At 39.1% G+C, this 17,242-nt stretch overlaps 1 protein-coding gene across 1 annotated transcript in view; it reads left to right on the plus strand.

Moving 5' to 3' along the window:
* Nucleotides 1-17,242, plus strand: part of NOTCH2 (notch receptor 2) — a 166,006-nt gene that overhangs the window by 100,798 nt on the left and 47,966 nt on the right. The window contains exons 6-8 of the mRNA XM_049765971.1: nucleotides 13,945-14,178; nucleotides 15,655-15,810; nucleotides 16,822-17,010. Coding sequence (XP_049621928.1) covers nucleotides 13,945-14,178; nucleotides 15,655-15,810; nucleotides 16,822-17,010 — 579 coding nt within the window. The remainder of the gene's footprint in view (nucleotides 1-13,944; nucleotides 14,179-15,654; nucleotides 15,811-16,821; nucleotides 17,011-17,242) is intronic.

Consider the following 17,242-nt stretch of genomic DNA (forward strand, 5'->3'; position numbering starts at 1 on the left):
CTCTTTCTTGGTCTCTTGGGGCATAATTTGGTGTCTAGCTTCTGTGATATTCCAGACAAAATGCAGTTATTTTTAACAATAATTTTATTATTTAAGCATCATGGTTACAGTAATGTTCATAGTTGGGTTTCGATCATCGAATGTACATCACCTTTCACCAATGCAGCTTTCCTGCCACTGATGCCCCTTCATTTCTATCCTACTCTCACCCCCTGCCTATCTCTGACATTCTGCTTCTCTCTCTCTTTTTTCTGACTTATTGTTTGCACTATTGTGAATGAAGTGTGCCATGCATATCACTTTATCCCCTTTCAGCATCCTGTTCTTGTCTAGATTGATTCCAACTATCAATGCCATGACAGTTGTCTGTGCAGTTAGTGTTCTAACTGCACTCACCAGTCACAAGATTCAGTTTCACTATGTCTTTTCAAGTTCCCACCAAATGGTTGTAAACAACTTTAATAATACATGTATTCTAGACAAATATTATGCTTAGTGTACTATGCTAGATACTAGGAAAGCCACAAAGAAAATGAAATGAAAATTAATTCCTATACTTAAATTTCATATGCTCTAACTTAATACTAATGTTTAATACGTAAGCATTAGTTTTATAAAAATTCACTAGGAAGAAGTTAAAAAGTCTATCCATAACCACATATAGGAATAGGAAGTATAAATGACAAAGAGAAGCTTGGAAAGAAATTGGGGATTCTCTTAAGCATTAGGTGAGTGAGGAGATTCAAAGAGATAAGTTCTGTTTAGAATCTGAGTAATAGGGTTGTGAGACTACTACTGACAGATGAAGAAATAGCCTAGAGATAATGATGGGCATAAAGTCAGTTTTCCACATGGAAAACATTGAGTAGTAAGAAGCCAGAAATAATAGCAAAAGGGATCAGAGACTCAGGTTTGGGTCTTGGGTGGCAGAAGTGAATGAGAAGAGCAGAGAGTGGAGGTTTATACACTCCAGGAAAACTGATGAGGAAAGGATGTGAAGAAGAAATGTGAGAAAATGGAGTTGGAAAGAGAGTTCTGCCATTAGAGCATCATTGAATCAGAAAGATGCATGTTAAGACTGAACTCTTGACCCCATATTTTGTAGCTCTGTTGTAGCACCTGTAATCTATTTCTATTCTCACTGATTTATATACTTTTGTTTGCCCAGTTTCAGGCTAAACTCATAGTCTCTCAAAGATGGGAAATGATTTTATTTATTTTGGCACTCTATATGATGTTAACAATGATGATTACCAAAAGTGAATCACAAACGGAACACCCATAAGAATAACAGCTGTGACAGAGTTCTTTAGAATATTTGAGGTCATTAGAAATCTTCCAACATGTAGTTTCAATATAAAGGAAAGAAGAAGGCTAGGGTCAAGGAGGAGGCCAAAAAGATATAATCAAAAGTCAAGGTCATGATCAAAAGTCAAGGCTTGCTAAAATGGGGTGATGGCTCATGAACAATGTCATTTCTGAAGGGCCTATTCTTCCACGTTCCATTTGAGGTGAAGTGGTTGTTGGGAATGGGAAAGGAGTAAGTTAGGATATCATAATTAGGGAGTGGAATTAGTAAGTTTGAGATAATAGAGTTGGAGCAATGAGATATAAAATATGAGTATCAACCTACTGTTCAAGTCTTTGTGACCTCCCCTTGTACACACTGTCTTTCCTGTTTCTATTTCATTGCTTGTCTATTCTGTTTCCTCTTTGGAGATGTCTGTGTGCTCTCTTAAACACAGACTTTTCTTTTTCTCTCCCCTCACATCTTTCTAAATAAGTTTCAATTAGAAACTATCCTGGGGTCAATGAGATTGTACAGTGGGTAGAACACTTGCCTTGCAGGCTGCCTACCCAGGTTCAATCCTCAGCATTCCATATGGTCCACTGAGCACCACAGGATGTGACCCCATGACCTCCAAACACAAAACAAAATGAAATGAAATAGAAAACTATCTTGAAGTGGGAACTTATAGGTTCATATGATCTAATTTATCTTCAGCCCTGATGTTGGTTTCATGGTAGATGGGAAAGTACAGCATGCCAAGAACATGAACTGTGTACGTAAGTCATTCAATGAAGAAGTTAGTTCATCGAGGACAACATTTGAAGTGAGATTATTTAAATAATAGCATTTAGAAACTGTTTACATGTAAAGAAATTCATGTATAACTTGTTTTTGTGCCACACACCAGTGATGCTCAGGGGTAACTTCTGGCTTTGTACTCAAGAATCACTCTTGGTGGTGTTTGGGAGACCATAAGGGACGTTGGGGATTGAACCAGGTTGGCCATCAAAGCAAATGCCTTACTTGCTATACTATTGCTCTGGCCCCAGGTGAATATGTGTCATTTTTTATTGAGTACATTACAAATAAAAAAGTATTAGTAATTTACTTTTCTGTAATATGACAATTCAATATACTTCTTTAGATCTTCTCTTTATGCTTCAGATCTTTTAATATTTAAATATTAACAGTGTATAATAATAATAAACCTAAAACTAATAGTATTATTTTATCATTCATTAATTAGCCTCACCTTTCATTTATAACATATTTAAGAAGAAGCACAGCGCAAGACATGAAAATTAGCAAACATCTATTTCTTAAAATGATTGGTAACAAGGACTAGAGCAGAATATTGAGTGCTTTTTGTTTTTGTTCTTAATAATTTTTATTGTGACCAACGTGAATTACAAGTCTTTCACAGTAATATTTAAGGTACATAGCGACATTGAATTAGGGGTATTCCCACCACCAGTGTTGTCCTCACTCGAACTCTGTTCCCAGCACCCTCCTTCTTTGCCAGCCCCCTGAACTTCTGTTTTTGGTTTTTGGCCATACCTGGCAGCACTCAGGAGCTACTCCTGGCTATGCACTCAGAAATCACTCCTAGCAGGCTTGGGAGGCCATATGGAATGCCAGGGATCAAATCTGGGTTAGCCATGTGCAAGGTAAATGCCCTATCCACTGCACAATTTACTCAGGCCCCTAAGAGTATATTTTTTTGAGGGATTTTATTTCACCCAACAACCCTTTCTTATTAGTAAGAAAGCTGACTAAGAGGTCAGAAAGATAGTAAGGTACTTGCCTTGTACTCAGCTGAGTTGGATTTGATTCCTAACACTGGGAAGTGATCCCTAAGCATAAAACCACGTGTGATCCCTGAACACTGCTGGGTATCGTCTAAAGACACAAAAGATGAAAACGAAGAAGTCTGATGACTCAGTCTCAAGAGTACACATACCAGGATTTCTCCTGAAACCCCTCATCGCCTTTTTCTATGTCTGAATGGATGAAAACCCACTTTTGAAGACTTGAGATTAATTTCTTTTATCTTTACCCATGTAATTTTATATCTCTTAAGAAGATAACTCTCTGGGTGGGGGCGGAAAAAAAAAAAAGAAGATAACTCCCGGGGCTGGAGAGATAGCATGGAGGTAAGGTGTTTGCCTTGCATGCAGAAGGACGCTGCCGGGTGTGACCCCCCAAAAAACAAAAACAAACAAACCACCAAAAAAAATAACAAAACCAAAAAAAAAAAAAAAAGAAGATAACTACCCATCCATATATTCTTTGTTTGTTTTGTTTGTTTTGTTTCGTTTTGTTTTGTGTCACACCTAATGACAATCAGGGGTTACTCCTGGCTCTATGCTCAGAAATTGCTCCTGGCTTGGGGGACAAGATGGGACTCTGGGATTCAGACCACCGTCCATCCTGAATTGGCTGCATGCAAGGCAAACAATACCATTGTGCTGTCGCTCTGGCTCACATATTCTTTATCTGAATAATTATGAGAACGGCCCTCAGTTTGGATCCAAATTTTTAAGATACCTAGAATTGTGCTGTCACTTCATACTTTCAGGACAACTTGCTTTCATGCATCATGTCTGTGACTTTGAATCATCTTGTGTCACAATATCTTCTGTGTATCCTCAGGAGTTTCTCACAAGATGCAGAAGGCATGTTCTCTTGATTATCTGCAACTAGTCTCATATCCTCTTAACAGATTAATCAGCCTGAACTTAGAGAATCAACACGCCAACTCTCCAGATGTAGCCCTTGTAAAAATTTGAAAATCTTGGCATTTTTTTTTAGATGTTTGATACTTGCAATGTTTTAGAATTCAGTTGATAATATTTCAGACTTCATTATTTGTTCAGCTTGCTTTAATTATCAACATATTTATAACACAACCATTTTATTTCAGAATTTTAGTCAGAAATAAATCTTTGAGTAAGTTTTCCCTGGAAATGGTGGATGTTGGCATATTTTCAGAACTCTAGGATATTTTTTAAAAAGTCTCTTGATTTACTTGCCTGTATACAAATATGGCATCTTGCCTTGATATTGAATTCTTGCAACACATATTAATTGTATCCAATTCCTAGATATTATCTTTTACTTCTTATGCTATATGACTTGCCCAATGTTAGACAAGTCAGTTTCTCTCTTGCTTATCTCTAACTGATACTGTATGTAGGTTTATTTCCTACTTTTCCTCTTAATACATTTTAACCCCTTAAATATGCAGATTTAGGTCTGTTAGCAGCTCAGAAAATATTCATCGTTTTCTTCATTATTTTGTGTTCTAAACAACTATGATCTTCACATTAGTTCAGGATTTCTTCCTCATAATCAAATACTCTTTAAATATTTTATTCTGATTGTTTTATTTTTTGCATTTTAAAAGTTTCCTGTCTTTTCTTCATAACATAGATGATTTTAATTCATGGTCCGTTCTGTCCTTTGTTGTTTATTTTTATTTTTCGTATTTTCCCATCCTTATTTTTATTTGAACTATGTTTTATATTACATTTCTTCTAAGTTCTATTTCTATATGCCTTCTAGCTTGCCCTTTTTTATAAGTCTAATGCCCTATGTAACTTTTCAATTCTTTTTTTTTTTTTTTTTTTTTTTTTGGTTTTTTGGGCCACACCCGTTTGATGCTCAGGGGTTACTCCTGGCTATGCGCTCAGAAATCACCCCTGGCTTGGGGGGGACCATATGGGACGCCAGGGGATCGAACCGTGGTCCGTCCTACGCTAGCGCTTGCAAGGCAGACACCTTACCTCTAGCGCCACCTTCCCGGCCCCGTAACTTTTCAATTCTTTGTAGAACCTCTATTTAAGTTTCTTGAGAATACGTACTCAGTTTTTTCCTTAAAATCTATCACTTTCTCGAAGTGTACATTTTCTACAAATATGTGCCTCATCTACATCTTAAGGGGTGCATTCTCCATCTTTTATTTTTTAGAATGTTTTAACAGGTTCCATGTTGCTTTTTTACTTACTGTGCTCACCGTCACTGCCTGTTTGTAGAGAGGGGAGCCTGATTCTCTTTGGAACCTCTGCTACAGTTTTTTTTTTTTTTCTTCCAATGAACTTGGGTGGGGGAGTCTTTATGTAAACTGATTTAATAGGTCAGGAGCCCCAGGAAGTGGGATGAGAGCCAGTGTGTGGGCCTCTTAGTAGGGGACTAGAGCTTGGCACCATCTTCTTCTTTGTGTAGAAGAGCCACGGGTATGATCTGTGATGCATTTTTTGTGCTGCTGCATCTGGAATTGGCCCGAAATGTGCAGCAAACTTTCTCCTTCTTACAGATGCAACTGGAGGCCTGTGACTCCCTGGTGCTTTAAATTGTTGTTGACCTAGAAGGTGAGATGGAGTTCAGTCCATGCTCACCAATGCAGGGAGTGGATTTTCAAAAACACATATTGGGTCTGTTGTTTCTTTGCTTCCAGTGCTTCCAGTGAGTTTTTGTCTCCAGAGATTTGTAAGGCTATGCATCTACAATTTCCATTCTGGCCATATCTTCCCATATGCTGGCTGTGCAATTGAACAACATCAAAATTTTTTTTTTTACTTTTGCTATAAATTGGGTATTTTCTGTCTTCTCTTCAAATACATACACATGCATGTTCAAAGTATTCCTCACTGCACCCTATTTCGAGAAGCACACTCTTACATAACCTGATTAATGTATAAAACCTTTCTCCCACTTTCTCATAGTAATTTAGAAAATTGCAGATGTGATGCAGGATATTCTGAGTTTAAAGTAGCATCATGTGCCATACTTCTGAGATTCTGGGACCTTAGATAAGTTAATTTTTTATTTTAATTTTTTATCACTCATCCTTCCCTTTGGGCTCTGTGTGGATAAATCACACACTCTAGGTTATAGGTACATGCTCACAGGTGCTCACAGGTTCATGTACACACACCTTTGGTTGCTTGTACCCTTTTAATTATGATGCTCATGCACTTTCTGGTTACAATGCCTGCTGGGGTTACACTCCTGGCTAAAGAAATGGCATATTTTTAGTTCTGTTGCTCCTAGGGAGTTACATGCTTTAGTTGTCTTTGCATCTAGCTATGCACTGAAGATCACACACTCTGTACAGCTGCCATTGAGCCATCCCGAAGCCCCTATCTCTGCCTATTCATCCTTTCAGTCCTAATACTAACAGACATCTGGGTATGGATGACATATCAATGAACAAATGGAACATGGAATTGTGGAAAGAGTTACAGCAGGAAATCGTCTTAAATATTGAGATAAATGCTGCCATACTGTTAATATTCGGATAAAATAAATCTGTGTTTTAAAAGCAACATTAAGTGGGTTGAAGGAGTAATCCATAGGAAAATGAATTGTGAAGTGAATGTGGGTTGTCATTAGATCCTATGATTGTGGCTTGCTATTAAAAAAATAGAAAGGTTATTGGCTGAGTTCTGTGCTGTGCAAGTGGTATGGGTTCTCAGATGAAGTTAATAGCTACCACCCATTTCTTCATGGAATTTTATAGCCTGAGGAATACAGACTTAAGTCATCCATATATATCCATATATATGTGTGTGTGTGTGTGTATATATATATATATATATATATATATATATATTTGGTTTTTGGGCCATTCTTGGCAGTTCTCAGGGATTACTCCTGGCTCTGTGCTCGTAAATCCCTCCTGACAGGCACCGGGGACCATATGGGATCCCAGGATTTAAACCTGGGTCAGCCACTTGCAAGGCAAATGTCCTACTACTGTGCTACCTCTCTGGCCCCAAATACATAAATTTTCGAAGTATTATAAATGCCTTTCAAAATGTAGAAGTTATTAATCTGTTAACAGGAAGATGCGATGGATTTGGCTAGACAGAAGTCTTTTTGAGATACTTACACTGTGCTTACACTGAAATCTCTGTGTCCAGTGAGTGGGAATTAATTAAAGGTGGGGGGGTTATAAGAGTATCCCCCATATAAGAAACAGTATGTGTAAAGACACTGAAAGACTGTGACCCTTTTGAGAAAGGAAAAATAGCTGTAACAGCCGGAGCTAATGTTATTATCTCCAGGCTCCAGAGATGTGATTCCCTGATCAAATACCTACTTTATACACTTGAGGCCTTTGTCCCACAGCACTACCCAGCATCCTTATCTCTGCCCGTGTGTACCACACCCAACTGGGAAAACCCTGGTATTCTTTAGCCATGTGTGTAAACCCTCAGCACCCATGCCAATGACAGTAACAATAAGGGAAATGAGAAAAAAATTAAAGCTAATTAAAATAAGGGAAGCCTAGAGAGAGGGACAGGAAAACAGGAAGAGGATATAGAAATTTTATCTTTATTTAGTTTTTATGTCACGCACAGTGTGCTCAGAGCTCACTCCTGGCTCTGCACTAAGGCATCACGTCTGGTCAGGCTCAGAAGACCATCTATATGGCTTGCTGGGGATAGAACTGGGCCAGCTGCCTGCAGGAAAGTTCTTTACCTGCTGTAATCTCTGATCCCAATTTTTTTCTCTTTAATGGTGGTCATCAGAGACACTGAACACACAAAAGCCAATAACAGTTTCACATATTGATACCATTCTTTTGAATCTATATTTTAAATAGAATTTGGAGACATAAAGCTCCCCTCTATCCTCTTAGTTGATATATAATTATTTTATCATATTAGGGATCTTGGCGTTATAGCTTAACACCTTTGTATGAATATAGGCTCTAACACTCTCAGCACCAAAAGTTTCTATTTGGCTTTTGAGGAGAGCCTAAAAGGAAGATGCAGTCTAGGATTAATGGGAACATTCATTGAGTTTCTCCTGCATTTGCGTATCATCACCCCCGTGTTATCTATCACTCAGCCACTTCCATCTCCTCAGGTGTCATGTTCCCGTTCTTTTGTTTGCTTCCTCACATTCTTTCTTGGACCGTACTCTTTAGACAGCAGGATGTGAATAAAATGCTTCCACCAGCTTTATACACAGCAACTTTTATAAAAATCAAGATCTTCCTTTGTTCTGCTTGAGCAGCAGAAAATCCCCTCTCCAAAGGAAACAGTTCTGTAGGACAGAGTTTATAGGAATGTTTTTCTGTGCTGTAAAAGATGAAGTTTCACAACTGAAGGCCTCTGGGTGATTGCTGGTTTTCAGAGTATATTGGAGACTAGATTGCTATGATTTAACCATTGAAGAGGTGTCTCGGTCTAGGGCCCAGGTGAAGGCCAGCCAACTCCATTTTGTTTGTTCTTCATGTGATGATTGTGACTGCAATAAGAGTTGACCATTAACAAAGCCATTGGCGTGATAAAAAGTAGGTAGAGACTAGAACAGACTTCCTACAGTTTTCTGGCTCATTGACCTTTCTTTCTCCATTCTCTCTCCTCCCATAACCCCCCTTATTCTTCCTTTCTTTCCCTAACCCACTCTTCTCTTTTTTATTCTTCTCCTTTCATCTCCTAATTATTTGTAACTCCAAGTCTATTTGTCTGTAGCATCTTTAAAGAGCCACAGTGTGATGTTGTATCTCAGTTTGTTGTAGCTCATGAAATGATGTCTTTAGTGCCCTAAGTCTCAAAGAACTAGATGCTAAACTAGGTTAAACCAGGTTATTATGCTTTTCTATTTTTTCCTTTTTGTTTTTTGGCCCACACCCAGTGATGCTCAGAGGCCACTTCTGGCTGTGCACTCAGAAATCACTCCTGGCTTGGGGGACCATATGGCAAGCTGGGGGAAATGAACTTTGGTCCATTCTAGGTCAGCATGTGCAAGGCAAACGCCCTATTGCTTGTGTCACCGCTCCAGCCCTGAGGTTATAGTTTTATTTGTCAATATAAACAATGCAGATCACTTAAGTTTATTTTGCTACATTTTCTCTCACTGCTCTACCCATAATCTTACTTGATTTATTCTTAATATTAAGCCCAAGGAATGGATAAAAAATGGAGCAATAGCACAAAGGACCAGAGTACATGTGTTGCATGTGGATTTAGATCCCTAGCATGGCATGTTGTCCACTGTACTGCTGGGATGTCATGGCATTTATGATCCTGTGGGGAAAATATCTAAAGAATAAACAAATATAAACAGTGGAATGTCAGGATGGATTGGATGAACTGGATACAGTGATGGGGAAATATGAATTCTGAGATTTGCTAAAATGTTGGTTATTGGGGCCGGAGTTCTGGTGCAGCAGTAGGGCATTAGTCTTGCATGTGGCTGACATAGGACAGACAGTGGTTCGATCCCCTAGAGTTCCATAGGATTCCCAGAGCCAGGAGTGATTTCTGAGCGCATAGCCAGGAGTAACCCCTGAACATCACCGGGTGTGGCCCAAAAACAAAAAAAAAAAACAAAACAAATAAATATGTTGGTTATTATTCTGGAAATATACTATAGGACTTAAGGTCCTTTCTTGCATGCTGCTGGCCCTGGTTCAGATCCATAGCAACACATCCCTGAACTACAAGGAATGATTCCTGAGCATAAAGTCAGGAGTAAGATCTGAGCAGCACAGGGTATAGCACCAAAACATCAATAAAAAGTGATTATTCGAATCAAGAAATACAAAATCACAAAAATAAGTGGAAGGGAGATGGTATGTGAAGTTAAGAGAACAACAAATACAGAGACATAGAAGTAGCAAAGAACCTTCCCTTTAAAGAACAAATAGTAAGTCATGAGACTATGGTATATTTGTAAAGGGAAGATATGGGTTTCCAGCATATTTCTAGGGCAAAATCTATCACCAAGGAAATTGTTCGGAACTATGGATTACTCTAAATGTGTAAGATCGCCCAAGGATTTGGTAATGCAATAGATATATACTGGACACATCCTACCACGATAGTCCAGACTCGTGGTGATTTGGAGAAGATCCTTTCTAAGAAGTTATTTATTTTCTCTTTTTGCACTTGGAATGGTAAGGACCCAAGAGGCCCCAGCCTGAGTTCTGATACTAAAAAGTAGCCTGCAATATCTGAGAGGTGAAATTACTAAGATGAATAATTGAAGTCCTCAAAAACTCGCCTAACTTGACTTTGTGCAACATATTTTGGGAGTTACCAGCGACGTTCGTATGTTGACACAGATGATGATACATGCAAAGACTTGTTCGGATTGATGATTTAGTGGCGTGGTAGGGCTTGGCAACAACACCTCTTGCCCTCTTTACCAGAAGTTTTTAATGGGCTAGGTCACCTCATTACTTAGTGCTCTCTCCTTCTCTGTCAACTTTCAGAAAGTCATTTGCATTTGGTCCTTCTTGTATTCTCCTGGCTGATGCATCGTCCTATATATCTTTGACCATGTTTTCTTCAGTTTGTGAAACTACAGTTTGTTAGACCAAATTCAGGAATCCATATTGGTATTTTAAATCGGGAGATTACTTTGCTGTCATTTTAAAATCATCAACTTCAAAAATCAGTCTTAATTATTTTTTTCAAAAGTAGTAAACTTCAGATATACCAAAAAACAGTACACTATTTTTGAAAATATATTTGATTGTTTGGATACTAATGTATAGTCATTAATATTTCTAACAGAAAAAAAGCATGGGTCATAATCATAGCCCACACCATTTCCATCCCCTCTATTTTCTCTGACTCTCTGTGATTGGTAAAACTGAGACACACAGAGGGTCTATAGAGTTAAGACTCACATCTCAAGTACTTTTTAAGAACTGTAGAGGAGAGTTCAAATGGCTGAGAACATGCTTTGCACACAAGCATTCAAAAGGCCCTGGTCCAGTCCTGACCTCACCAGGGGCAACACCCAAGCACTAAGTCAAGAATAGCCCCTGTGTACTGCTGGGTGTGGTCCCAAAACAAAGAAAACAAAAACAAACCAAAATAAAAGAAGAAGGATTTTAGACTGGCAACTCTAGTTTAAATTCTCTCTATCCTGTATTCCCTCCTCACACTAGGCAAGTTATTTTTACTCCTATTTCTTCAATGTAAATAATAGTAGTTTTTCTTGTTATGTTCATATTCGATGCCTGGTCTATACTAGACAGCCAATGGCTATTGATTTTCTTTCTCAGTAGAATAAAGTTCTATTTCAGTTATTGTTTTTATGTTTTTATTGGTCATACCCAGTGGTGCTCAGGGCTTACTGTTGGCCCTGTGTTCAAGAATTGCTTCTGATGGTGCTCAGGATGCTACATACAGGGATTCATCTGGTTAGCCACATAGAAGGCAAAATTCTTACCTGCTATCTCTTTGGTCTCATCATGTTTATTCTACATACCTTATCTTTATGTGTGCATGCATGGATGTTTTAAGGCATAGATATATTTCTCCAGCCTACAGTTACTCACGTTCAGGACAACAGTCTGATTTGAAAGTGGTAGCATAAATATTTGAGTTAGTGTAATAGTCAAAACTGTAGTAATTTCCAGGTTGCAGTAATCCTTCACTAACTTGTTGGGCTTGTTTTTGTTCCTAAGTTTACCTACAAACTAATAACACATCTATCTTTACTGCGGTAGTATTTATGTTAGTATAGTAAGAGGGCAATAAGTATTATTACTCAGTGATAAGTAATATAATCTCTCCTGGGAAAAATTATTTCCATTCAACTCACTCACTCACTCACTCACTCACTCACTCACTCACTCACTCACTCACTCACTCACTCACTCACTCACTCTGTATTAAGTAATACAACTATAATTGATAAATTTCCTTATGTAGCAAGGGAAGTGTATTAGAAGGCACATCTCTCAGACCAACTGAGCCTCCTGAATGGGCGTAGCACTGTTGAGAGTGTTGGGACTTCAGGAACAATTGGAACCAATGACTGGAACGTCACCATGATTTTGTTTGTTTTCTGCTGCACTCCTGTAGATCAATAACTTCATACTTTTTGTTCCACATGCAGCAAAAGGTCTTAAGGTAAAAAGTTTAGAAAATAGACATAGAGACATTCATTTGGGTCAGAAGCCCATCCTGAATCAATACATTTTTATTTAAATTAAAAAATCGCAATCAAGATGTTCAATAAATGGAACACCTTAAAAATATATTATAGCCAGAAAGAGGGGCTCATGTACAGATATGCCAACATATGGCGTCTTCTTCAAGAGTGATATGGGTGAAGTGGGGCGAATAGAAACAAACATAAGGGGACTGCTGAACCCAGAGTTCTAGAGATGCTTAGACATCCATCATACCATCATAGTTTGTGGGATCTTTACTGGAACTACAAGAAAATAAATATTTCTGAGTGAGCTTGCGTGCTGCTAAGTAATAGGAGATAAATGTGCAGTCAAGTAAATATGTTTATGTAATTTAGCTTTCATTATAATGTATGTGTAAGTTGAACAAGAGTAATAAGTAGGGGTCAGCTAGGGTAGATCAGATAGAACTAGGCTCTGCGAGCAGTCTTGTCTACAAAACGGAACACTTCCTAAACTGAGCTTCATAGGTTTTCTCAAAACATTATGGTCAATTGCATTATTGTTTAATATTCTAGGGACTAGAATTTTCTAACCTTTCTGGGTGCCCTTAAATTTTTTTCAATTTATTTATTTGGTATTTTTGTTTCTTTTTTGTTTGTTTTTGTTTTGGGGTCACATCCAGCAGCGCTCAGGGGTTACTCCTGCCTGTATGCTCAGAAATCGCCCCCAGAGGCTCGGGGGACCATATGGGATGCTGGGATTTGAACCACCATCCTTCTGCATGCAAAATACCTCCATTATATCTCGCCGGCCCTGTTTCTTTCTTTGGGGAGCCACACTAGCTCAGCTGTTCTTGGGGGCTTATGTTAGCATTGTGCTCAGCAGTCACTTCTGTCGATGCTTAGGGAACAATATGGGATGCCAGGGATCAAATCCAGGTTAGCCATATGCAAGACAAGTGCTTGAATCCACTATACTGTCCCTCTGCGCCCCCCTCCCCAATTTTAAATGTTTTATTTTGAGGGGCCAGAATGATAGCATAGCGGTAGGGCATTTGCCTTGCACACTGCTGACCCTGGACAGACCCTGTTCCATCCCTGGTATCCCATATGGCCCCTGGAGTCTGCCAGGAGCCATTTCTGAGTGCATATCCAGGAGTAACCCCTGAGTGCCGCTGGGTGTGGCTCACAAACAAACAAACAAACAAAAATCTAAACTTTTTTTTTGAGATAACTGTCCTTCACAGGCAGTGATGAGAATTTATATAGAAGCCTTTTAACCTCTACAAAGTCATTTTGCAAAATTATTGTACAGTTTCATAGCCATGATATTGACATTAACACCACAATGATATTAATGCCATATAATATTAATCAACTGGCCATTTATTTAATAATTACCATTATTTAATGGCTTATATTTAAAAATAAGTATTAATATTTAATAATTATTTTCACATTTAGCTTATACTCTGTTCTCACATAAAATAGTCTTATGGATGTAACGAGATTCATCTTCTTTTTGATAGCCTGGCTAAATTTCCAGTTTCTAGAGATAACAGCTTGGGTGTTTCTTATATTTCTTTATTTCCCGGAATAAATATTTACATATGGAAGATTTACATGGCCTTAAAGCTCTGATGAAGTTCAGTGCTGTGGGTCTATGGACAGGAGGGTGAAGAATGTCTGGTGACTGGTTGATGTTACTTCTCCTTTGAGATTAAAGAGCCCTAATCCGACACTTCTCCTCCTTCCACCAAAAGGACAGTTCTGCACAGAAGACGTGGATGAGTGCCTGCTGCAACCCAACGCCTGCCAGAATGGGGGAACCTGTACCAACAGTAATGGCAACTATCGTTGTGTGTGCGTCAACGGCTGGACAGGAGCTGACTGCAGTGAGAACATTGATGACTGCGCCTCTGCCTCCTGTACTCAGGGTTCTACCTGCATTGACCGCGTGGCCTCCTTCTCTTGCTTGTGCCCAGAAGGAAAAGCAGGTAAGTCCAACATGTAGGCTGCGACTTTAAATCCAAAAAGAGGGGGATGACTGTTTAGGAAATTTGCCTTGGGTTTTATCTTCATAATTGTGTCTTTTTTAATAGCTCTCTGTAGGGACACACCTTTCAAGCAGTGTTGGAAATGTGATCACGAGCTAAAGCTCTGTGGATTTAGTTTTCCTGGTTTTTCCCATTTTAGGACTTTTGTGTCTTACCACAGTTCTATTTGTGTTTTCTCGTCTCCCCGAGATGAAATAACTACTTCCTTGGATGTATTCCTGATCTCTTCAAGTTAAGATTACTTTCTGAGATATTAAGACAAAATTTGTAAGCTACCCATTTGAGAGTTTCATTTTTAAGAAGAAATAACCCATTTACTAAGGAGTTACCTGGACATTTAAACATTTAAGCATTTAAACAGCTCTCGGTGTCTATGGAAGTATTATGTATAAGTATTATACTAAGCAATCTTTGCTTAGCCTTCAGTTTAACAGCATCGGGCACAGGAATGGAGAGTAATGAAGGGAGGAATGTAGTGGAAGAAGCTATTTTAGCCGAGAGAATGAACACTAGAAATTTATAAATCTGTTTAAATAGATGTCTCAGCTCCTGCTTTGTAGAAGGATCCTTATTTACTATTCGTAAGCTAATTATAGATTAGAAAAATCGAGTTACCATGTCAACTACACTGAACCTGGGCCCTAGTAATACTTTTATAGCCAAGGACCACTTGAGTGTATAATGGTAATGCTAAAAAGATAACTCAGTGTAGACTGATGAGATGCAGTTGTTTTGTTTTGTTTCTGCATCTAGTGAAATAATAGTAGCCTCATTATTAGGAAACATGATTTGCCAAATGGAATGCAGAATGGAGACATAGAATAAAATGGTGGTGTTGTCTACATGAAATACAAAATGAACCATACATCTTTTGGTTTATTTTGACTTGTGAAATCTAATAGCACTGTTCGAAGGATTCCCCATTCACCTCTTTCTTCCTTAGCTAACTCTCTCATTTTTATCCTGACAGTGACCTTAACCTTTGAGAAGGGACAGAGCTGGAGGGTTAACTGTAGAGGCCCCTTAATTTGTAGCTTGCTGCAAGGGGAAAGTAACCTATGAATTCACATACTGGATTTTGATGAGCTGATCATAGGTTTTCTTTTTTTTCCTTTGCCACTAAGAGATATTTCTTATAGTATGGAATGTTTTTCTCTTTGTTCTTTTCTTTAATTAATATCTTCATTTAAACACCTGATTACAAATATGATTGCAGTTGGGTTTCGGTCATGAAAAGAACACCCTCCATCAGCAGTGCAACATTTCCATCCCCAATGTCCCAAATCTCCCTCTTCCCCTCCCCACCCCCGCCTGTACTCTAGACAGGCTTTCTATTTCTCTCATTCATTCCCATTGTTATGATAGTTCTCAATGTAGTTATTTCTCTAACTGCACTCATCACTCTCCCTCTGACAGGTCTCCTATGTCATCTGAATGATGCGTGTATCAGCAATCCTTGCCACAAGGGGGCACTCTGTGACACCAACCCTCTGAATGGGCAATATATTTGCACCTGTCCCCAAGGCTACAAAGGGGCTGATTGTACAGAAGATGTGGATGAATGTGCCATGGGTAAGCCTTTCCTATTCCTCTTGGTGTTAGCTGAGCTCAGAAAGTATCTAAGTGGAAGCCAATTTTATCCTAGGGACACGTTTCATTCTAACCCCAAGTCTGTCCTGTTCCCTCCCTCCTGTGAAAACTAATGTTCAGCATCACAGTACGTTTATTTGGAGAATTGGAATATATAATTGAGTGGTACTTGACTCTTCACCTAAAGCCCTGCCTGAGTGACAGTTCAAACCAAAGAACAGCAGATATAGAAGCATTGAGTTTGTCCAAGTCTTGGTTGCTTATTTTGTTATTGGGGGTCCACTTGTGATAGTGCCTGGTATGAAAAGGTCACATGGTACTGGGGAGCAAACTCAGGGATTTATAATTGCAAGCCACTTGAAATTGCTCTACCACTTGAGCCACACTCCCTGCCCAAATATTTATTTATTTCATTTTTTGGAAACACCTCCTAGAAAGTGTCCCTGAGGGTCTGGAGTCACTTCCACTTATACTCAGCCAACTGGGCCAAATATCTTGCTGCTTGGATATCTGGGATCCAACGGTACTGGTAGTCACCTGGAGTATACTGGGTGGCGCAGTGCTCGGGCTCACCAGGGCTGCAGTTGGCAGTATTCAGGGGCCTCTTGATACTAGAGATTGAATTTGTCCATGTGAGGGACCGGAAAGATAGTACAGCAGTAGGGCTTTTGCTTTACAAGCAGTCGATCCAGAAAGGGATGGTGGTTTGAATCCCGGCATCCCATATGGTCCCCTGTGCTTGCCAGGAGCGATTTCTGAGCACAGAGCCAGGAGTAATCCCTGAGCACTGCCAGGTGTGACCCAAAAACAAAAAAACAAACAACAGAAAAGAATGTGTCCATGTGCAGGCAAACCTTGTGCCCCTGACCCCCACATATCCCTGAGACCATGAAGAAAATGATAAACCAGGTCATTCCATTTCTGTAACAGTAAACTCCACTTTTGCCGTCTACATTTGTGTAAACTCCATGATCATTGATTTTGTGTTTTCAGCCAACAGCAATCCTTGTGAGCATGCAGGAAAGTGTGTGAACACAGATGGCTCTTTCTACTGTGCATGTCTGAAGGGCTATACAGGGCCACGGTGTGATACGGACATCAACGAGTGCCATTCGGACCCTTGCCAGAACGATGCCACGTGTCTGGATAAGATCGGAGGCTTTACATGTCTTTGCATGCCAGGTACATTGTGTCATGGTTGTGTGCAGGCAGGAGCAGAAGCACCATGCTTCTTTTAGGTGAAGAATTTATTACAGTATGATAATTCTATTTGTGCTGTCCAGTTTTAATTCCAGGTAATGACACGTTTCTGGCCATAGGCCGTCTTAATGTTAGGAAGGCAAGGCTGGAATTTTTGGGAACAAACTAAATCATTTCATTTATCAAAATTCAGTACATGTAAGAGAAAAATTTA

This window comes from Suncus etruscus, chromosome 19 (assembly GCF_024139225.1).
Source record: "Suncus etruscus isolate mSunEtr1 chromosome 19, mSunEtr1.pri.cur, whole genome shotgun sequence".
Classification (NCBI taxonomy): Eukaryota; Metazoa; Chordata; class Mammalia; order Eulipotyphla; family Soricidae; genus Suncus; species Suncus etruscus.